At 41.0% G+C, this 24,922-nt stretch overlaps 1 protein-coding gene across 1 annotated transcript in view; it reads left to right on the top strand.

The window, feature by feature from the left end:
- The first annotated feature begins 347 nt into the window (after nt 1-347).
- The window catches only part of urahb (urate (5-hydroxyiso-) hydrolase b), an 84,515-nt gene continuing 59,940 nt past the window's right edge, over nt 348-24,922 (top strand). The window contains exons 1-2 of the mRNA XM_039763575.1: nt 348-470; nt 1,273-1,415. Of these exons, the coding sequence (XP_039619509.1) occupies nt 1,276-1,415 (140 nt within the window). The 5' untranslated portion in view covers nt 348-470; nt 1,273-1,275. The remainder of the gene's footprint in view (nt 471-1,272; nt 1,416-24,922) is intronic.

Genomic DNA, 24,922 nt, shown 5'->3' with positions numbered 1-24,922 from the left:
AATATTTTCTTGTGGCCCAGGTTTTACAACAGTGTGAATGTGAACTCTGCTCTGGAGATATGAGACACAAGCTCTTATCACTGTGCCACCAACAAAACACATATGTAATTCAAAAACATAACAAACATTTTCCTTTCCTTTAAAAAAGTAATAGATGTCTTATTATTCCCTGTTGCTTGAAAGAATATTACGTTCATGTGCATAAACAAAGAGTATGTTACTTGAATTGTTTTTTTGCATTTTTGGAAGGTCATTACTTTTATCATCATGTTGCAAGGTCACTTGATAACCAGTGAATTGCAGCACAAAGTTTGAAAAGCATTTATTTCAAGGACCCATGAGTTTACTGAAGGTCAGATTATTTATTATGCATAGTAATAGGCCTTTTCACAGGATACACTGACTTGCTGACATTTTGAAAGAGTGTCTCCCAACATCAGATCAGAGGAAATTAACTGCTCAAATATAAGGTACATCTGAATTGTTTTATTTTGATTTTCTTTTTTGTTGATAACATATGTATAACCTTTAATTTCAAAGTGTTATATCAGTGAATCAACTGAAAGTTGAGCATGTTACTAATCTGTAAAGCAAAAAAGGAGTTTTAACAAAACACCTGATTTATAGGGAACTCGTTTTTTTAGTTCATGCCATCTCTTTTTTTGTACTTGTTGACCAGTTTGAGGCTTAAAGAAAAATAAACTAGTTAGCAGAAGAGATATTTCTACTGTATATATATGTAAAGCTGTTCTATTGTTTAAATGGTTATTATTGTTGTTAAAATTCTAAAGCTCATTCAGAAAAAAAATCACTGCAACAGACTTCTGCCAGGCTAATATCCCCTTTGCACAATGCTGCTGGGATTTGTAAAAGGTCCCTTTTACCATGAATTTGAGTGCTTTAGATAGTCGACGCATGAATGAAAAGAGAGACTGGTGTCTATATCCAGAATCTCATCTTTTTATTTGGACAAGTATTCTAAGGTATAAAGCCAATTTAATACACAAAAACAATTTCACTTATTTATCAATGTGAGAAAATATATTAGTGTATCAAGCATATTAACAAATTACCACTAAAAACATTAATGATGTGGCTGTATGTATGTATGTATGTATGTATGTATGTATTGACAAGGAATGCAATTGCGGCAGCTTTTCTGATCTTACTATTGTGGTGCTGTTTTTTATCCTAAAACTCATAAATCATCTTTCAAAGGCACTATATATAATACAGTTAAGAGTGCATTTGTTTATTTCTGCTATACTGTAGGTAATGAGAATGGCATTAGCATCAGGGAGTATTCTTACAACCCATGTACTAAACACAGCTAATGGAATTCCAGCAGCACACTTGAGCCTTAGCATTCACAGAGCACATTCAGATCACTCAGAGTGGAATTTCATCTCTACTGGGTAAGTTACTTCAGTTCAAGTGTTTTTTCTTGTTTTATTCAAAGATGCAAACTTATATTTCTGTGAAAAAAATGGAAATAGCTTTTGTGCTTTTATGTTTTTCCCTTTTTTATTGGAATAAAGCAGGGATATATTTTTAAATGTCAAAGGTTAACTTATGTTTACTTTAAAGAGACTGAAGCAAACATGTGTTGTAACAATTCAAACATTTGTATTTATTTAAAGTACTGACTTAAAGTTTAGAAAGGGATTCAGATCAGATCAGTTGATTAGTATTAGCTGATTTCCTTATTGTTACTGAATCTTGGAACTGTCACTTTTTTTACTTAACTATGCTGCTACAGTGATCACAATTCCTCATTTAAAAACAATGGTCACTTTTTTCTACTGCCCTATTCTACCTAATTTTGTACTACTTCAAGCTGTATGTGTCATGGCGAAAAATTGTCACCAGAAGGCTTTTTACCTGAAAATGAAGGATATTAGGACTCAGGATAGGCAAACAGAGTTTTAAAGCTTTATTGCAATAAAACAACAATAATAACAACAAATACTCAACCCAATACGGCCAAATTGAGCTGAGCCCCGAACAGTTCAAAACCCATATATCATTTCTTATCACTTTGACCTCGTTCAATTAGCTCATTCTGCACCTGTTCTTACTGTCCATTGTTCATCTCTAGTTTCTGTTTTGCTTATTTCTGATTGGTCTTTGGTTGGGCAGATGTTTTCCTTTTTCCATCTTTGGGCTTTTCTTGTGTCATTTCCTTTTCTAAGCTTTTCAAAAAAAAGAAATATGGTATATGCTTTTATTTAATCATTTGCTTGGCATGCTAGATTTGCCTTAATTTCTACTCTAAAGTTAATTTGTAATATATTCTTCTATATTTACTTGCTAGTGCCTGAATATACTAATTTTACTTTCATGCATTGCATCATTGTGACCTTGTTTATAGCAAAAGCCATTTGCTGTCTTTTTACTGATTCACCAATCCAGCTGGTTTCTTACTTGCCTACCAGAGCCATTTTTTATATATTAAGTCCGTGGTATCGTTCCTCAGCTTCCTAGTCTTGAACACAGGTGTTCTCATTCCTCCTTATCCTGTCCTCGGGTAGCTTCTGTGCATCATTGTTGTCCTGTTCTATCCTTCCTCTCTTAATACTGGTAATTTTCCTTTTTACTAGAAGAAGGTCTCGTCCGATGCGAGAGATGGACGTCTGAAGTGGAGCTCCGCTAGCAGCGGGGTTATTTCTCATATTATTTGCTTATTATCCTGAGATATCCTGTATTTATTCAACCCGAGAGGGATTGGAAAAGTATATGTAAGCACATATAAACATGGCCAACAAGAAGGGGGAGAAGGGGGGTCTGAAAGAATCGAAAAATAAAGCTACACCCAAGCTAAGATCAGCAAGCCCTAGTACAAGATACGGCCTTTCAGAGACAGACCTGGATTAGATGGGCAAAAGTACAGACACCTCGGGTCCACGGTCCACTACATCGTCGCCGGCTGAGAGCGAAAAGGGGAGCGAAGGTACAATCGTGAGTGTAGATCTCGATAGTTTGCCGATTGGAGAAGATCACCTGAAACTGGAAAAGGCCTTGAAGTCCGTGGCTTCAATTACTCCACGCGAGCCGGGAGCAGCGGGGACAACGGCTACAGCAGAGTCTGCTGCTTCATCTACGGTACAAGAAAGCACAATTGAAATGTCTAAGCTGCAGGTGATGCTTGCTGAGCTCATGCAAGAAATAAAGAAAAGCGAGAAGGCTAATGAGAAAGCAAGGGTAAAGGCAAATGAAAAAATGAGACAGGAGGTGAGACAGGAGTTGAAACAGGCAAATGAATGGCTGCGACAGGAATTCCAACAGGCGATGCAACTTGAGCTGCGACAGGTGCTGGGTAAAATTGAAGAGCACATTCAGGAAAACTCGGTTAAACTGAGCATGCTTACTGAACAATTGGAGGAACTTAAGGAGACATTCATGACTCGGATTGAAATAGCCGAAAATTTAGCTGCCAGTGCCGAGGAAAAGCAGTAAATGTCAGCTCGAATGCAAAAACTTCGGAGACAGACTGGCTGCTTTGGAAGATGGGAGTAGAAGGTATAATGTCAGAATTGAAGGTCTGCCTGAGAATCGAGAAAGTTCAAACCCTGTGAAATTCGCAGCTGAACTTTTTTCTAAAATAATCGGGACGGCTTTAAAGCAGAATCTGAGATAGCAGCGGCTTACCGCGTACGTGGATCAAACACCGTTAGACCCAGACCCAGATCTTTTATAATTCGTTTTGAAAGATTATCATTTAAGCTAGAGGTGATGGCACTCCTCAGAAACAAGGAAGATATTATATATGAAAATAACCACATTCGTATCTTCCCGACTTCTCTCCAGCAACAGCTACTAAAACACAGCCTTCTACAACATTAAACAGCGGTTACGACAAGCCAGTCAAATACAGCCTCTTGTATCCGGCAAAACTGAAAGTGGAATGGCAGGGTCAATTCTATGTCTTTGCTAGCAAGGAAGAAGCAGAAAATGAATTAAGAAAGCTGATCCCGGGACTATTCTGATACATAATAGTGAGTCATGGCGGTTAATGATAAAGCAAGGATTAATAATCTACTGTCTGATCTATTTGTTTAAAATACGGGTTTTATCAGCATATATTCTCATATATTCTCATTATTACTTAGTATTACTAGGGCTATCTGTTTATGTTTTATTGTGCTTAATTACTTTTTCTTTTTTCTCTCTTTTCTTTTTTTTCTAATTATTTCATCTCTACCCTAAACGAGACTGTTCAATATCATACCCTTGGTTTATTGTTATTGCTATTACTGCATTAAGACTTGTTATGCTTATTCTGGACACATTTTTAACAACATCCCCTGGGTTTATTATCTGGGTGTATCATCTTAATGCACTAAAATTGCTGAAGACTATATATATATTTTAAGTGCAAAATTCTTTTTTTTTTTAAAGACTATATTGGTAACAGATATCTCTATCTTTTAACCTAAAGCGCTGCATGGGGCTTGTTTTGCTTTGGACGTGCTCTGTCTCTGGGTATGTCAGAGGACTGGGACTGTGTGAAGTGGGTTTTAGCCTCACTTGGGGAGGCAAAAAGGGAGGGTGGGGGTTAAGGGGAGAGAAAGAGAGCAGGCTTGATCTATACCTAATCTATCCTCTTAATCTTTATAATTATAACTACCAACGTAATAATAAGCTGCATGGCAACAACTCTAGGGAAATAGGAAATTAAGACCTAAGCTGTCTCACTTCCAGTTAAGACTATAAAATGACATCAAAAACTCAGAATCAGTGTCTCCATGATGGGACAGTTAACTTGTAAGCTGGAATGTTAAAGGCCTGAATCACGAATTAAAGAGAAAGAAAGTACTCTCTCACCTAACAGGTCTAAATGCTAAAATAGTATTTTTACAGGAAACCCACTTACTAAGCAAGGATCAGTTCCGGCTACAAAAAGACTGGACTGGGAAATGTTCCACTCTAGTTTTACAAAGAAAACTAGAGGTGTGGGAATTCTCATACATAGAACAGTACCATTTGTAGCATCAGATGTAGTATTGGATCCTGAAGGGAGATATGTAATGGTCATGGGAGACTTATCTAACTGTAAAATGATTTTGATAAATGTTTATGCACCTAATGTTGATGATAAGGAATTTATACAAAATTTATTTGCATCCATTCCCAATCTGAACACTCATAAAGTTATAATGGCTGGGGACTTTAATTGTGTTCTAAATCCACTTTTAGATAGGACTTCCTCCACAGGGGAACGCATCTAACACGCAAAGATAATTACAAAGTTTATAACTGATCACAACTTATCAGATCCCTGGAGGTTTTTAAACCCAAATTCAAGAACATATTCTTTCTACTCACCAGTACATCATTGCTACTCAAGGATTGATTACTTCTTTATAGACAATAACTTCTTGCCTAAGATTAAATCTTGCAAATACGATGCTATTGTTATTTCTGACCATGCACCTATGATCTTGGAGCTAAAATTACTAAGCCCCATACACTCACCCGCAGATGGCCTCAACCCGCTTCTATTAGCTGACGAGAATTGTACTGAATTTATATCCAAACAAATCAAATTCTTTCTAGAGACAAATACATCCCCGAGATCTCTGCAGGAATACTCTGGGAAACTCTTAAGGCCTTCTTAAGAGGACAGATTATCTCATATCTTTCCCACAGAAATAAATCCAAGCCAAGAAAGTAGCAGAGATAAAAAGCGAAATTACTAAAATAGATGAAGAACATGCCAGACTACCAAGAGACACTACATAGGAGGAGGCAGGCTCTACATTCAGAATTAAACCTCTTGACAACTAAAGAAACTGAACAACTAATTTACAAATCCAGACATCATTACTATGAACATGGAGAGAAAGCTAATAAGCTTTTAGCTCAACAAATTCACAAGCAAGAAGTGCAATGCAATCTCGTAATCACCACGAACGGAGATAAAATCGAACACAAAAATATAATGCACACTTTCAGAGACTACTATAAATCCCTATATACTACTGAGTTTAAAGAAGACAATACACAATCTAATGCATTTCTGGATACATTACAGATACCACAAATAGACGCTTTTAGTGTGGAGGAACTTGATAAACCTCTGGCGTTATCAGAATTACTAGATGCTATAAAGTCACTCCAAGGTGGAAAAGCAGCAGGCCCTGATGGCTACCCTGCAGAATTTTACAAGAAATTCTCCCTCAGCTAGCCCCCTCCTATTAGCAACATTTACAGAAGCCAGAGATAACCAATCTTTCCACAAACCTTTCGCCAAGCACTAATCACTGTCTTTCCAAAACAAAATAAGGATTTATTACAATGTGCATCATACAGACCAATTTCACTTCTGAATAACACGTTAAAATACTCTCTAAAATCATAGCTAGAAGGATGGAGAAAGTGCTCCCTCGTAATATCACAAGACCAAACTGGATTTATTAGGGGCCACACTTATCTTCAAATCTTCGAGCCTGTTTAATGTAATATACTCACCAACTAAATCAAACACCCCAGAAATATTATTATCATTGGATGCAGAAAAAGCATTCACATGATTGAATGGAAATACCTTTTACTACATTGGAGAAGTTTGGGTTTGGCCCGAACATTTGTGCATGGATTAAATTACTGTATACTAACCCAGAAGCTTCAGTTTGCATCAACAACATTTGCTCAGACTACTTTAAACTAGAACGTGGAACTAGACAAGGATGCCCTTGTCACGCTGCTGTTTGCATTGCCATTGAACCACTGGCAATACATTGTCGAAATACTGATCAGATAAAGGGGATTAGCAGAGAAGGACTGGAACAGAAAATCTCATTATATGCAGATGATATGGTACTGTATATATCGGACCCAGAAAATTCTGTGCCTGCAGTCTTAGCAGCACTCACAGAATTTCAAAAGATCTCTGGTCTCAGAATTAATCTGAATAAAAGTGTACTCTTTCCAGTGAATTCTCAAGCATATAATATTAGATTAGATACCCTACCTTTTATCATTGCAGAACAGTTTAAATACCTAGGGTAAACATCACAAGTAAACATAAAGCTCTTATCAACAAAATTTCGCGTCTGCATGGAAAAAATTAAACAAGACTTGCATAGATGGTCAACCCTTCATCTCACACTAGCTGGAAGAATTAACACTGTTAAGATGAATATTCTTCCTAAGCTCCTTTTTATTTCAAAACATCCAATATACATTAATAAATCATTCTTTAAGCAATTAGATTCAACAATAACCTCATTTATTTGGAATTCAAAACATCCACGCATCAAAAGAGCGACCCTACAAAGACAAAAGGCAGAAGGCGGCATGGCTCTACCTAACTTCCAGTTTTATTACTGGGCAGCAAATATACAGGCGATAAGAACCTGGACACAAATAGAAGAACATACACAGGCTTGGACCGCAATAGAAGTAAAATCCTGCAGTACTTCTTTGTATTCCTTGCTCTGTGCTCCAATAAAAACACTTATCAGCAATACACTAATAACCCAATTGTGCTCCACTCACTTAGAATCTGGAACCAATGTAGAAAGCATTTTAAGACGGAGAAGCTTCTATCTGTGGCACTCTGCAAGAGAACCACCTCTTTCAACCTTCACAAACATATGCAGTTTTAATATCTGGAAAAATTTTGGAATTAACTTGCTTAGAGATCTTTATATAGACAACGTCTTTGCATCCTATGAACAATTACATTCCAAATTTAACATTCCAGCTACACATTTCTTTCACTATCTTCAAATCAGGAACTTTGTTAAACAGAACCTTCCAGATTTTCCTCATCTTGCACCCTCATCCATGCTGGAAAAATATTGCTCAATCTCAAAGACTTAGACTCAATCTCTACAATATATAAAATCATTTTACAATCCCTCCTTTCAAAGATCCAAGAAGACACTGGGAAAAAGATCTCTCAATTAATATATCAGAAAAGGAGTGGAAAGTAGCAATGCAGAGAATTCACTCAAGCTCCATATGCACAAAGCATACAATTATACAACTCAAAATTATATATCGAGCACATCTGTCTCGACTACAACTCTCTAAAATGTTTCCAGGACATGATCCAACATGTAAACGTTGCAACCAAGTCCCAGCCTCACTGGTTCACATGTTCTGGGCCTGCACCAAATTAACATTATTCTGGACAAAAATTTTTAATTACCTTTCAGACAGCCTTGGACTCACAATCCCTCCTAACCCATTAACAGCCGTGTTTGGGGTTCTTCCAGAGGGGCTTAAAGTGGAGAAAGAAAAACAAATTGTGATTGCATTCACTTCACTTTTGGCACGCAGACTTATCATGATAAATTTGAAGAACCCAAACTCTCCTATTTTAAGTCAGTGGAAAACCGATGTGTTATACTATTTGAAATTGGAAAAATCAAATACTCAGTTAGAGGATCCGTACAGACTTTTTTCAAAACATGGCAGGATATAATCAGTATTATTTTAAAACTAGCAACTTGGCGCACGCTACACTGCGCGTTGGATGACCACAGTTGAAGGACTCCCTGTTTAAACGCGGCTGCCAGTCGTGAACTGGGTCCTTCATCGCACCACATTTATGTCTGTGAGTGGTGAGTGTCAGTTTGAGAGCGTTCACTTGGAGTTTCTTGCGAGACCGTACGTTTCTGTATATTACGGTTGTTTTGCAATCGTAAGGACCTGACGTTGGGTGTCTCATTGGCACGCTTTTGCCTCTTTCTTTGGCGATCACGGCGTAATGTGTCCTCTCTCTCTGTAGGAGTTTGTCTATTACGGTTGTTTTGCAATCGTAAGGACCTCTCGTCAGGTGTCTCATTGGCACGCTTTTGCCTCTTTCTTTCGCGATCACGGCGTAATCTGTCTTCTCTCTCTGTAGGGAATTCAGTTGCCTTTCATTGTGCGGCAGAGACGCGTCGTTGAGCTAATCTGTGTGAATGCTGAGTGTCCGTTTCTTGCGAGCGACTGTCATGCCTTTGCCTTTTACTTCGTGATCACGCTGTAATGTGTCCTCTCTCGCAGTAGCAGGTTTAGTTGCGTTTCATTTTGGCATTGTTCTGTAAGGTCTCTTCCGTACAAGTGCACATGGGTAGCTGAAGACGAAAAGGCATAGTGGGCATAGTGAAACACACGAATTGGTAATCAGGGGAAGCATCCGACTCAGACGCGGGGCTCGAAATACTGAAGTGCACATGTTATTTGTAATTCATTTTTTTTTTTTGTTATGAACTTTCCCAAAAGAGTTGATCCCTGTAAATAGTTAATAGTATAGTTCAATAGTGTGAGATGTACTAGAAAATGCATACAGACATACAAAATGCACTTCTAGGTGAACTAAATATTTTTTTGTGATGTTTTAAAGTAAAATGTGAGTTGTGGACGCCAGCATTTTGTAAACGTTCAAACAAGCTTATTTAGTTTGTTGGGGTTGAAATAAGCTATGAGAATAAACATTAGAAAACATGAGTAACTCTTGGCCATTTTCATTTTGTAAAAGTAGCTCTCAGGGGAAAAAAGGTTGGAGACCCCTGAGGTAGACAATGTGAAGCTCGGTGCGCATACAGCCGCCCCAACCAACCCATACTTATTGCCCCCCGACTCGGAGCCTGTGCATTGGGGTTTACCCCGGTGGACGAGAGGGTGGCCTCCCTCCGCCTGGGTGGGGAAGGGTCCTGACTGTTGTTTGTGCGTATGCGCCGAACAGCAGTTTGGAGTATCCACCCTTTTTGGAGTCTCTGGAGGGGTTGCTAGAGGGCATACCTTCTGGGGATTCCCTCGTTTTGCTGGGAGACTTCAATGCTCACGTGGGCAATGACAGTGAGACCTGGAAGGGCGTGATTGGGAGGAATGGCCCCCCCGATCTGAACCCGAGCGGTGTTTTGTTATTGGACTTCTGTGCTCGTCACAGATTGTCCATAACGAACACCATGTTCAAGCATAAGGGTGTTCATATGTGCAGTTGGCACCAGGACACCCTAGGCCTGAGGTCGATGATCGACTTTGTGGTCGTGTCGTCGGACTTGCGGCCATATGTCTTGGACACTCGGGTGAAGAGAAGGGCGGAGCTGTCAACTGATCACCACCTGGTGGTGAGTTGGCTTCGATGGTGGGGGAAGATGCCGGTCAGACCCGGTAGGCCCAAACGTGTTGTGAGGGTATGCTGGGAACAGCTGGCAGAGTCCCCTGTCAGAAGTAGCTTCAACTCCCACCTCCGGCAGAACTTCAACCACGTCCTGAGGGAGGTGGGGGACATTGAGTCCGAATGGGCCATGTTCCGTGCCTCTATTGTTGAGGCGGCTGACCGGAGCTGTGGCCGCAAGGTGGTCGGTGCCTGTCGTGGCGGCAATCCCGAACCCGTTGGTGGACACGGCGGTGAGGGATGCCGTCAAGCTAAAGAAGGAGTCCTATAGGACTTTTTTGTCCTGTGGGTCTCTGGAGGCAGCTGATAGGTACCGGCAGGCCAAGTGGAACGCGGCTTCGGTTGTTGCTGAGGCAAAAACTCGGGCATGGGAGGAGTTTGGAGGCCATGGAGAACGACTTTGGACGGCTTCGAGGAGATTCTGGTCCACCGTCCGGCGTCTCAGGAGGGGGAAGCAGTGCAGTGTCAACACCGTATATAGTGGGATGGTGCGCTGCTGACCTCGACTCGGGCGTTGTGGGTCAGTGGGAAGAGTACTCAAGACCTCCTCAATCCCACTAACATGCCTTCCAATGAGGAAGTAGAGCCTGGGGACTCTGAGGTGGGCTCTCCCATCTCTGGGACTGAAGTCACCGAGGTGGTCAAAAACTCCTTGGTGGCAGGGCCCCGGGGGTGGATGAGATACGCCCGGAGTTCCTTAAGGCTCTGGATGTTGTAGGACTGTCTTGGTTGACACGTCTCTGCAACATCGCATGGAAATCGGGGACAGTGCCTATGGATTGGCAGACCGGGGTGGTTGTCCCCCTCTTTAAAAAGGGGGACCGGAGGGTGTGTTCCAACTATAGAGGGATCACACTCCTCAGCCTCCTGGAAAAGTCTATTCGGGGGTTCTGGAGAGGAGGGTCCGTCGGATAGTCGAACCTTGGATTCAGAAGGAACAGTGTGGTTTTCGTCCTGGTCGCGGAACAGTGGATCAGCTCTTCACCCTTAGCAGAGTCCTGGAGGGTGCATGGGAGTTTGCTCGACCGGTCTACATGTGTTTTGTGGACTTGGAAAAGGCATTCGACCGTGTCCCTCGGGGAATCCTGTGGGGGGTGCTCCGGGAGTATGGGGCACCGGACCCCCTGATAAGAGCTGTTCGGTCTCTGTACAACCGTGTCAGAGCTTGGTCCGCATTGCGGCAGTAAGTCGAGCCCGTTCCAGTGAGAGTTGGACTCCGCCAGGGCTGCCCTTTGTCACCGATTCTGTTTATAACTTTTATGGACAGAATTTCTAGGCGCAGCCAGGGTGTTGAAGGGGTCCGGTTTGGTGGACTCAGGATTGGGTCACTGCTTTTTGCAGATGATGTTGTCCTGTTTGCTTCATCAGGCCGTGATCTTCAGCTCTCTCTGGATCGGTTCGCAGCTGAGTGTGAAGCGGCTGGGATGAGAATCAGCACCTCCAAATCCGAGAGCATGGTCCTCAGCCGGAAAGGGTGGACTGCCCTCTCAGGGTTGGGGGAGAGATCCTGCCCCAAGTGGAGGAGTTCAAGTATCTCGGGGTCTTGTTCACGAGTGAGGGAAGAATGGAGCGTGAGATCGACAGGCGGATCGGTGTGGCATCAGCAGTGATGCAGGCTCTGCATCGGTCTGTCGTGGTGAAAAAGGAGCTGAGCCGTAAGGCAAAACTCTCAATTTACCAGTCGATCTACGCTCCTACCCTCACCTATGGTCATGAGCTATGGGTAGTGACCGAAAGAACGAGATCGCGAATACAAGCGGCTGAAATGAGTTTCCTCCGCAGGGTGTCTGGGCTTTCCCTTAAAGATAGGGTGAGAAGCTCAGTCATCCGGGAGGGGGTCAGAGTAGAGCCGCTGCTCCTCCGCATCAAGAGGAGTCAGATGAGGTGGCTCGGGCATCTGATCAGGATGCCTCCTGGACGCCTCCCTGGTGAGGTGTTCCGGGCACGTCCAACCGGGAGCAGGCCCCGGGGAAGACCCAGGACACGCTGGAGGGACTATGTCTCCCGGCTGGCCTGGGAACGCCTTGGGATTCTCCCGGAAGAGCTGGAAGAAGTGGCCAGGGAGAGGGAAGTCTGGGCCTCTCTGCTTAAGCTGCTGCCCCCGCAGAACTCCCAGAACTCCAGGTGTCCAACAGCCTTCTTCTGGCAGCACTTCCTGGTGTGTCTTAAGTGCTGCCAAAAAGGGCCCAGCAGACATCCAGGTGCCCCCATGTTCCAAACTCATGGCCCTGCTGTAAGCCAAGGAGACTGCCCTCTATCGATCCACGGAAGAGAATGTACTGAAAAAGCTCTCCCCCTCAGCCCTTCCATTGTCAGGGCTTCCTGGCTAGGTAAGGGCCCCGACCATCTGCCACAACACTCAAATAAAAATTTCATTATACTTGTACACTTGAGCTGTATATATGACAGTAAATATTTGATTACTGTAAAATGATAACACAATAGTGCAGGGGGTAGTTTAGTTCCCTCTGATGGCTTAAACTCTGGTTTCACTGAAGGCTGGGGATCCCACTATGTAGGTTTTCCAAATTTTTTTTTTTTTTTCAAAAGCAATTTAGATTGACTAGCAAATCAATACTGATCCAAGATATGTGAGTATCTGAAATTAAGCCTCAGATGTCTCTATCTGCAGACTCCAAACTCAAAATACCCAAATGAGGCCTTGAATCTCAAACTGATCCTTAAAATTTTCTGAATACAGAAAAATGTGCCTTTTCCTAAGGCACACAAAAGTGGAGTGCCCAACTTAAAATAGTCCTCATAAATCAAAAAGAAGGAGAGGAAACTGTAAACATCTCTTGTCCAAAAATGATCTAACAAAGGACTTTGAAAATGTTTAAAATTTTATCAAAATAATTTCTCAAAGGCATGACATTAATGGCTAAAACGTATATCTAAAACAACCAACCCAGAAGTTACGGAAAGGTGAAAAACAGGCAATGAGAATACTATTTACTCTATTTACTGTGTAAACTCTGAACGTGATCACAGTACACATCTCAATGCCAATTGGAAAACCTGAACCTGCCTAGAGTATATAAACAGAAGGCAGTCCTTGGTTATGCAGCTGAAAATCAATGTGAAGTGGATACAACACCAACACAAAAATAAACATTATATATATATATATTAGATCTGGGAAAGTTAATTCATCAATTTGTGCGATTATTGTGGCCTTTTTAATGTGTTAAAAAATATTCTCATCCTGGACCAGCAACCAGGCAAACGCCTCATGCATTGCTTTGGTTAGGGTGTCATTTTTATATATTTTTTTTTAATTATGAAACAATAATACTGTAATGCTCAGGCTGGAGTAGCAGTGGGCCATGTGACACAGATGAAACATCTGAGCAAGAGGAGGGTCCTGGGAAAAAGGGTGGAAAGAGAGCAAGAGTCAGGCTTCAGTGTAGAAGGTGGTGGAACGGTATCATTTTTGCATTTTTGCTCAGTGCTGGTGACAGAGTGCAGGAGTCAGATAGGGCAGCTGAGGCATAGGACGGACAAGAAGGAGTAGTGCATTGTGCGCGAAGAGCATGGAGTGAACAAATGAGTAGAGGGAAGCAAGAATCAAATAGTGCAGTGATTCTGGGCCATAACACTAAAGCAAAGACAGTATATAGGGGTTCTGAGTACGAAGGTGATCATAGAGATGGTTTTATGTCAGCCTCTCCGGGTAGTCCCATCCTTCCTCAGACAGATTTCAACCACCTGAGGAGTGTGTCTCTCTCAGGTCAGGACCCTGGAGCATTACATTATTATTTTGAGGACACACCAATTATAAAATACTTGTTTAGAGTATAATTATTAAATTATTGATGGTGATGAACAATTGAAGACAGTATTTGTGGAGTTTTAACACAAGTTTCAATGTATGCCCACTTAAGAGATGTTTATTGTTTCAATTAAATTAGTCTTCAGTCTTCAGCGGTGCATTCAATGTCAACAGTCATTTCGATCCTTTAACATTTACTTTGACACATCTCTGTCTCATATGCTATGCCCATTTGATAATTAATGTATTGGCCTTGTTTTCTCTTTGCAGTCTTTTCAACTTGCCCTTTAGGAAGGCATTCAAATTCATGTTGTACTTTCTCAAATCATATGAAATAACCTTCCCAATCAGATGAAGTTTATCCATTTATCTTGTATGTCATGCATTTGTAAGAGGAGATGAAAGGATTATGAGATTAATTGCTTTTAATAGTGTCCTACACAGTCCTGACAAAGGAACAGATGCTTGCATACATTCTCTAATTATAGCACTTCTACAAATGTTCAGCACTCCAAGCATTCACCCATTTTCTAACCAGTGTATACAGTTCAGGGTCATGGACAAGGACCTCATATGCATCCACAGTTATATGTATAGGAGTGTGAAATGTGAGAGGATTAGCAGCACTAAGAACAGCTGTAGCAAGAACACATCAAGGCAGGATTGGAATAAAGTGACATTATGGCTTGTCTGCATGGGCAATGACATGAGTTGCTCCATTTGTTAATTTATTTAGTGTTTTAGTTCTTCAAAGGACAGGGCACGTCTTCCTATTAATATAACATATACTGTGTTAACAGAGATGCACAAATGCTGAAAAACGCAGTTAGCAGGATAAGCAAAACATACTATACACCATTGCTATATACAGTACAAATCTTCTGCAAACACTGATAGCAAAGTAAAGTTCATTAGTAAAACCCATAAGTAAAATCACACATTATATATTTGAATGGTAAAACGAAGGAGATGATGCTGTCTCACAGTTATAAATTTATTGAGTATAGGTAATAATAGCTGAAGCAATTTTCTAATTCTTCATTTGTACAGCGACATAACCAATAACAAAGTTGTAATAGTCAGGTAGGAAACCATGAAAGCAACAAAACAAAAGTTGTTTTAAAGGAGCTCTGAAATAAAGATTAATGTAAAGCTTAAAATTTGATTTTGCACAGGAAACTTTAAGGTTGGTAAAAATTTAAAAAAGTAGGGACAGATTTCAAAAATTAAAGCACCATGAGCTTCTGGCATTTGAAATCTGAATTAATTTGACTGATGGATTAAATATTACTGTTATGGTGTATAAAATCTGTACATTTTGGATTCCATTATATTTTGTTCAAGACAAGACAACAGATGAACTAAGACAAATTAAAGCAGGTTTTCTTCCCTTACACCTTACTTTTTGTTCATAGCTTAGTGCTAATTTGGTTTACAGCCTGGGAATGAATGCTGAGCTGATACCTCAGGCTATTGATTACTGTATGGATGGACATCTGGAACAACAGTTTGGTTTACAGCCTGGGACAGGAAGAACTACTGATACCTCAGAGTACATCAAATGTTTTGTTGTGTGGGAAAACGGACAGTGAATTAATTCATCAATCATTTTGACAGCCAGCCACTCAGGTGCATATGTTGTGAAACCAAGGCATGACATTTCATAATAAATATGCCTTGGGTTGAAAAGCAAGATAGAGAGAAGCAAAGGAGAAGCAGAGAAGAAGCAAAGAAGAAGAAGAAGGAGAAGAAGAAGAGGAACGGACGAAGACGGCCCTGGTCATCAGAAAGGCATCATGAACATCGATTGCTAAATCAAACGCCTTCCTGGGACATTCATCCTTGTCATCTGTAACTTTTTTGTAAGCTTTTTCTAAAGCCTATATATTCAGACTTTCCTATCAGTACCTATTTTCTAGTATTCTTTGTTCTTGTGGTATTAGATAGATAGATAGATAGATACTTTATTAATCCCAAGGGGAAATTCACTAGTATTATTCTTGTAATAAATACCATGCTGCTTTTAACTTTCAATGCTTTGTCTTAATGTCTAGAGTGATTGAAGTAATAAGTTAGATTTCTTTGAGCACTTGGTGACAGCCGGATTTTTGCCATTATTTCTGTGCTGCGAGGTTTATAAGGCTAAAAGAGTGAGAGTGCTACTCAATAGAAGGGACAAATACGATAAAGAAGGTTTTCTTGGCTGTTAAATGGCCTATAGTCAAGAGTGCTGAGTCTTTGTATGTTTAAATGTATTCTTGTACACCAAAAGTAATATTTAGGTCTGAGATATCACTAAAACATTGTATGTTGTTCGTGCCGAAAATAAGTAAGTCTCTTGAAGTGCTGAATGACAGCCTGTTATTCCTATAGCACTTGTGTTGTTTAAAGTACTAAGGGTTAATCAGCATGTGTGTCATTCATGGGGCACTGTTGTAGTTAGGGTCTGTGTTTATCTATGTGTGTGTATGTTCATCTTAAAGTGCAACAGTAGACCAACTCGATAACGAACTTGACGAGAACACTTACCCTAGAGGAAACAGGTAAAGGGCAAGTAGAGGGAAATACCACGATAATACAATTACTATTTATTGATACATTTTTTACCAGCTAATGATGCAAATATTCAGTAAAGTCTTACAATATCAAATTGTTACAAACGTAATAGAGTGGTTCACTGACAAACCCGACTCTGAAAGCATGTTGTTACAAAAAACAGCTTTGTTTATATTGGTTTAAATGGAAATAACCTAAATTATCTTTACATTCATTAATTCAACAGTGCGTATTGTCGTGGATAGCCAGGGTGCCTTTAGAGTTGAAAGACTGGGGGAATGAGCATGCACAAGGCACTATTTTCCCTGGTTCGCTAGATGGCAGCCCTACTGGATTTCAGCAGTGCCTCAGATTACCACAAGGCACCATGAGACATGGAGTTCCATAACTCAGTCTGGTTGGGCTCTGTAGTGCTGCTAGGGGATGCTGTACCGACTGCAGAGCCCTGCTTTATTGAGCTTCCACTTTACCTAGAAGTGGTTCTGGACCAAACCTACGGGACACTGGAAGTACTCCTGGGTATTACATAATAGGAGCCAACTGCCACTGCTCCAAGATCCTGAATCGGAAAGGAGAAGACAAACCTTGCTGGAGGAGGAGTGGAAGTGAAAGGAGAGAGAGAGAGAGAAAAAGAGAGAGAGAAGGATAGAAAGATAGAAGACAAAATGCTTCAGAATGTGCTTAATTGTACTTTATTATTGTACTGTGTTGACTGTGGTGGGAAACACTTGTGAGGGAAGAGTTTTCTACAACCAAATAAAAACCTGTGTTGTGCTGCGTCTGTGTCAGGTTTGGGGAGCTGGAGTGCCCCCTTCAGGCCACAATATATAATATTTGAATTTTTATATTTAATTTGGATTTTAAGTAGTATTGTTTGGTTACTGGTGAGAAAATATCAGAGAATAAATGTAAAGTATGTACATGCTAAGGTACATTAGGTTGTTCATAACATAATATCATTCTTAATAAACTCTATGCCATAATCTGCTCAAGATTATAAACCCACCCATTTTTTGTTACACTGCGGGTGGGACCAGCTTCTCTACTACATATTAAAATTCAAAGCTTGCGTCACATTTTGATATTTCTGAATGACAATATTTAAATGATAGTTGGGTAACTACTTGATAGATATACCACTATTTTAAAGAGTTACTGTCAGTATTTATATATTTTATATTGTATTATAGAAAAAGACACAGTATTGTTCACTTCAATAATGGAGGTACTAAAAAGCCATTGAATGAGATTTCTGTTTTTGCTGTGGTATTGCAATGTTTCGAGTATCAAAAAATTTAATTGGTATTGAATACAAATATTCTGGTATTGTGACATCTATGCTCATATATGACAATATATCTGACGTAAACTGATCACACTACATTTTTTGATCAGTGCTATTGTGGTCGAAATTTAACATCTTATTAAAGAAACATTCTCTAACAGGACATTTCAGTAATCACGCAGGAGAAAAACTGTTCATTGTATCTATTAATAACTCCTCTGCAAAATGGCTTGGAGGAAGCATTCTTCAAAAGCAGTCTGTTATAGCATGGTCAGAATGATCAGAATGGTCAAAGAAACAAAGAATAGAGGTTCATTTTATAAAATGTTGAATTTACATACCGTGTCAATTAATGCATACATTTTACTCTGGTTGGTTTATTGGTTTAAACCCAAATGATTTATTTAAAATAAAAGTCTATTCTATTATATTCTGGTTCTTATTATACCTTTTGAGATGAGCCACCACCCTAGAAATTTCTGTGCATATAACAACTGTCCATTCTAGTTTATAGGATATCTGCTAATTTTTTAGTCATTTCTTAGTCATCCTTCAGTACATTTTGTATATTACATCAACCTTTCTTCTGGTACATTCTTTATTTACTTTACCATCTCAGTATTTTTCCTAGACCAATTCTTATATTTCAGTGTACATTTTGTTGTTCACTTGACTTTTATTTCTTTTCTGCGATTTTTATAACCTTTTCTGCTATTTCTTTAAGATGAAAACTATCAAGTCAAGTCAAGTTGGGGAGCATGCACTGGTACAGTTTGTTGCCGCACCCACTACACGACGAAGAAACTTGGGATCCCTCTATGCGAACCCCCCCAGGCAGACACACAGTCCAGTCCCACCGTCCAGAAATGACTCTCTATCAGCCACAGCCAGGTGTTACGTGGGCGACCCCTTGGTCTGGTCCAGCCACTCGGGTCCCCAACAATGAGGATGTTATGAGCCAGATCACCCTTCGGGAAATGCGCCACATGGCCATATTGATGTAACTGACGCTCCCTCATGTGGACGAAATCTCAGACCTGACAGCAGGTGTAGTTATAAAGCAGCTTTATTTTCAGAGTCACGGTGAGAAGAGTTTCAGAAAAGCAGACAATCAAATATACATGACAGCGTCAGGGCTCTTCTGAAACCCCGTCTGTTGGGTGGGGTCCAGTTTTATACCCCTAGAATGCGTAATTTAATATCCTTATAAAATATAACAGTCAACACATTTATTATACACAAACCTTTAGCCCCTTCAACGCCCCTTGTGCAACTTGATTTCTTGGCTCCTTTTGTTATGGCGTTCAGATGTAAGCTAAGGGAAAACGTGATAAGGCAGACTCATGTGTGGAATGCTCAGACCTTGAGTCCTTTGCACAAACATTTTTCTGTTTGCTAAAACAAAGCATGCTATTACATGGTTTTGTAAAGCTTACTTCTCAGACATGAATTAGTACAAGGGAACGAAGAGAACATTCGTCTTCCACATTCCCCCCTTTTTTAGCAAACAAAAATATTTGATCAGGGAGAGTTGAGTAGGAAAGGGTAGGAGAGGAGGATGGAGTGGAGTGGGCGGAGGAGTGTGGGGTGGATGTGCTGATCTGAAGCATTTTTTCTTTGTGTAAAAAATAAGCCTTTGCCATCGAGGCAGTAAAATACTTGGATACAATGTATCTTATCAAGGGAACAATACAGCAAGCTACAAGCAGGAGAACAATTAAAGCAACCGTAAGAGAGATGAAAACTGATTTAAGCCATTGGCCCCAGGACCCAAAAGTGGACATAAACCATTTGTCCCAAGGATTAGAAATGCCAGAATTAGTAGCTAGTTCATGTCAAATCAGCTAAAGCACGGGTGATTGATCCATCAGGAGCTGTATTATTAGGGATATAGGTACAGCATGCATCACCAAACATAGCACAAACGCCTCCTTTCTCAGCCAAGAGCATATCTAAAGCCAATCGATTTTGCCAGGTCATGAGGGATGTTTTATCAAGTTGCTCATGGATACCTTCAACAGCTTCTTTAGTAAAATTTAAGAATCTTTGTTGATTATAATAGAGGTAATTAATCCAATCTACATTTTTGTTTATAGTAACCTGAGGAAAAATAGACTCAAATTCGGCAGCAACTTGGTCCCTTGCCTTGAACTTATCAGGGACTCCACGAGGGACTCGAATGGAATCAAAATACACCCCAGGGCCATGTAGGGAAAACTGGGAAGGGTCCACAGAATGGGGTTGACATGTCGGCCAAACATGGTCGACACATGGAAGGCAGTTAAAGGGAAAAGTCGGAAAGGCATAACAAATTGTATTAAAGCAGAAGTGCCAGTCCAGTCAGGTGGAAGGATGTCAAGCAATTTAGACCTATGGCACATCCACCAAATATCAGTATTCTGAGTAATCAGAAAAATTGATAATTTGGAAGCTAAAGAGGAAGAATTAATCGGAAAAGTTTGGAAACAAAAAGAGGATGGGATATTACCAACATTTGTGCCACGAGAGGAAGTAAGGTTTCTAAAAAACAGGTATAAATACCTTCATCAGGCTGGAACATCGGGGGAGTCATGGGAAGAGTAGGGGGAAAAGAAGGGAAAGTGTAATGTAATTAGAGTCGATTGGAATAGAGGAAGAGATAAAAAGGGCAAGTAGGCAAGGAAGGCCAGTAGGATCAGATATGTTAGAAAGAGGAAAAGGGACAGTGGCCAAATGTGGCCTAGCTATAGCACATGCATAGCAATCAGATTGATTCACTTGTCTAGCTGAATATCATACCCATTGCAGCCAACGGTTCTGATCCCCATACCCAATTTCAATAGAAAAAGTGGAAGAAGAGGTGGAAATATTCATGACCTTGACAGGGGCGGGTTTGGACCAGGGGTAGGAGAGAGGGTGTGTGTGTGGGGAAATGGGAGGTGTTAGTAACAGGGTTCTCAACCTTAATTTGAAATCTCCCTAGAGGATCTATTCCAGATACACATGCCCCTAAAATACAGGTTCCTGAATCATGTAAAGAAGGGTTCTTCAGAGTAATGATCAAAGGGTTACAATGGTATTCGGCACATTCATGAGGGGCATGTCCTTTTATAATAGAAGAACGATATTTCAGACCATACTTCTGGGCCTTATAGGGTTAATAAACCCCAGTCATCAGTTCCAGTATTAGCCAAAACCCAGTCCCACATGTCACAGTTACTTCCGAATCCAGAGTTTGTAACAGTTACACACACATATTTGTCAGACCAGTTCCACTGGATTTGTCGATCAGTCCCACAGTCAATAATAGAACAGAAATCCACCTGAACTGATGTGGTGATTCCGAAAGGAAAAGTCAAGGTGACCAGAGCAGTCGACAAGGGGATGGAAAGACATAGTAGGACCACAATCAAGGGTGCCATCTTTTGCAATGTGAGATGTGAATCCAAGCAGGCAGTCCCTCAACTTTAACAGCATGTGGTGTCTACAGCAGAACTTGGAACGGTCCTCTCCACCGAGGGTGATGCCAATGTTTCCTTCGAGTATCTCTAGCCAGAATCCAGGTTCCTAATGGAATCGGGGAGTCCTTTGATGGAGGACTAGTTCTCCAGGCCTGATTCACCTGCTCGTGGACTTCCTTCAGAGAAGCTCGGAGACCTGTAAGACTGGAAAGAAGATCATTGTCCACAGTATGCAGTGTAACATTACCTATGACCATGCCGACTGGCATGGTCCATCCGGTCAGAATTTCGAATGGCGACAGCCCTAACTGCCAATGTGTTCTTCCCCTTAATCCCATCAAGGCCAGAGGCAGAGCATCAGGCCAAGTTAAATTTGTTTGCTCACAGATTTTAGCCAATTTAGATTGCAAGGTACCATTGCATCGTTCCACAATACCTCCACTCTGGGGGTGGTATTTGCAATAATGATGCACATTTATCTGGAGCCAGGTGGTTAATTCATTTATAATGGAATTTAGTGGGTGCCATTATCAGTTTGTAATTTCTGTGGTATTCCCCATCTAGGAATGATTTCCTTTATCAAAGCTTTTGCCACAGGTTTGGCATCTGCATGTTTGGAAGGGAAAGCTTCCACCCATCGGGAGAACACATCAACAATTACTTAACAGTATCGGTACCCCTTTGATGGTGTTAATTCAATGAAGTCCATTTGAAGGTGTTCGAATGGACCCATTAGGTTAGGTGTAATGGCGGGACTTACCTGGGTGCCCTTTCCTACATTAAACTTTTGACATAATGCACAGCACCTGCAGAACTGCTCTGCATATGTAGAGAAACCTACAGCTTCCCAATATTTTTCAACATCTTGAACCATGGCGTCTTTTCCAGCATGGTCTAGGCCATGGGCGATTTTTCCATACCTGGGAAAGAAGCTTTTGGGAGGAAAGGTTTGTTAGTTTGCTTATGGGTCCAGACTCCATCAGAGAGGGACCCTTCTTTGGACCATTTTCTCTTCTCTGTGTCCGTGGCTGCATTCTGTAAAGAAATAATTTGATTATCAGTGTCCTGGTCATTTCTCTGTTGGAATAAAAAGATTGGTGTGTTATTATACGCAGCCCGTTTAGCAAAATGATCAGCTAATTTGTCTCCTTTGCTGACAGGATCCTGTTTTCCTATGTGAGCTTGACATTTAAACGATCGCTAGCTTTGATGGTTTGTTATGGCCTCTAAGAGGGATTCTTTTAGTTTTTATGTTGAATGGGCTTGCCAGTACTGGTCTTGAATCCCTGAGTTTCCATAATGCCCCATGATCATGGCAGACTCCAAAAGCATATCTAGAATCAGTATAGATAGTTACAATTTTTCCCTCTGACAACTGACAAGCTCGGGTGAGAGCTATCAACTCAGCTGCCTGCGCTTAAACTTGAAGAAATTCGGTTTGCTTCCAGCAGGTGGTCACCTTTGACCACTGCATAGCTGGTTGAAGGTGTTCCATTTTCCAATCATAAAGAACATCCATCCACAAAAATTATCTCTCCTGTTCCTAAGGGTGTTTCCTGTAGGTCTGGTCTAGGTTTTATAACCTTAGTTATTTTATCATGACAGTTGTGTCCCCTTGATTTTCAGTTGTAAGCAATGTAGCTGGATTTAAGGTGGAGCACCTTTCTATGGTAACGTTTGACAATGTACAGAGTATATTTTGGTAGTGTATTTCCCTAGCAGTAGTGAGATGTGAGGTTTTAGCCTGTACTAAAATGGAGTGACGGCGTGAGACACTTTTACCACTAGGGGGCTCATGAGCACTATATCTGTACTGGCTAGCACGGCCTCTGTTGTGGCTGCTACAGCTCTGAGACAGGTTGGATGTCCCACAGCCACTGGATCCAATTTTTCAAAAATAGGCTAAGCCTTTGTTTTTCTCCATGGAGTTGTGTAAAAATGCATTCATATATCCCCTTTTCGTCCACAAACAGAGTGAATGGACGAGATAGTCAACAGTCCCAACGCATGCAAACAGTAGGGCATTTTTTTTTTTAAGTTACATAGAGCCTTCCCAGCTTGATCTTTCCATGCCACCTGACCAGAAAGGGGGAGATCAGGGGTGACCGCTAAAGTTTGCAAAAGCTGTGCTCTTTCATTGAAGTTTAAAATCCATTGCCGGCAGTATCCTATAATGCCTAATACAGACACAACCTGTTGCTTTGTAACATGTCTTGGTCTAGGAAGATTTTGAATGGTGTTTATACGATCGCTAGAGAGAGAGAGCTCTTGTTTCACAAGAAATGTCATGACCTGAATATTTCACGGTTGTTTGAATTAACTGCAGTTTTGTTTTAGAAACTTTGTGGCCATTTTCTGCTAAATAATAACAATTGCTGAGTATCCGTGCACAATCTGCTTCGTAGTACTACACAACATTCCACATACTGTATCAATACACTGTCTTTTCAAAAGCCTTTTAAATTTTGAGCAAAAGCTTATCCAATACACAAGGGCTACAATATATCCCTGAGGCATAACGGTCCATGTCCAACGGCGGTTTTGGAAAGTAAAGGCAAACCAGAATTGAGAGTCGGGTGCAAAGGAATACAAAATAAGCATTAGCAAAGTCAATAACAGAGAAATAACAGGCGGACGAGGGTATCGTAGAAAGAATAGTGGAAGGATTAGTAACAATAGGTGCCCTAGGAAAAACTGCAGAATTTACGTGTCGAAGATCTTAAACAAAAACGCCATGAACCGTCAGCCTTTTAAACAGGTAAAACGGGGGAGTTGACTGGAGAGTGTTTAATTTGAATGATTGCTCCACATTTCACGAGATCGGAATGTACGGCGGAGATGCCAGCCTCTGCTGCTGGAGACAGAGGATACTGGGAGCGATGCGGGCAGAAGGAGGATTTTTGGGTAAATCACCAGTGGCTCACAGTGTGCTATCCTTCCATAATCATTTTTCCCCTGGGACCAAAGTGCATCGGGAAGTGAGGAAAGCCAAGTGGGAGAGGCGGTTTGCAATGAAAATCAGAAAGGGAAAGACGGCACAATGCACGATGTACTAAAAAATCATTTTGAAGCACAAACTTTAGTTATCAAATGATCTGAGGTATCAAAGATACCCGAAGCAACATGTAGCCAGTCCGTCCTATTGAAACATTGTTCCACCCAATCCCCAATTTCAACTCAGTGAACGGTGCTAGAATCGGCTAAAGAAAACATGGGGAACCGAACCTCCTAAATAGAAAACGCTTTGGGAATATGTGAAGTGCACTGACAGCAGCAGCTGTGTTGGATGAGAAAAAAATGCAAGGGATATGGAGGGTCTCTGGGCTATTACCTGAAGAGAGAAAAGATTCTAACCAAGGTGTGTCCACTTCAGAAGGGAAGTACTGGGCAGTGCAGTGGAGGGTGTTGGGGACTTGCAAGTGGGGAAAAGAATATAAGAGTGTAGGGCTTTAGAAGAATGGTGTGTGAGGAGATGTTCAGGGTCCAGGCTGCAAAAGAGGGCTTAGTGTGGGGAGGTTTGGCACAGGAATTTAGGAAAAGAACAGTGAAACCCTCGTTCGGTTAGAGAAATAGAGAGGGAGAGCGTAGTCATCATCCCTTCCTGAACAGATTAACAGGGCAGAGCTGATTTAACAAAGAACGGTGCATCAAAGTGGAACCACTGGAATGAAGCTGAACTCGAAGAGGTTTAGACACCAGTAAAAAATGTGGTTGTCCAGAAGCACTAAGAACAGTCAGTGTATCGTTCGAGG

This window comes from Polypterus senegalus, chromosome 9, assembly GCF_016835505.1.
Source record: "Polypterus senegalus isolate Bchr_013 chromosome 9, ASM1683550v1, whole genome shotgun sequence".
NCBI lineage: Eukaryota > Metazoa > Chordata > Cladistia > Polypteriformes > Polypteridae > Polypterus > Polypterus senegalus.
Note: the sequence above shows the minus strand (reverse complement) of the source record. Positions and strands in the feature narration are given on the sequence as shown.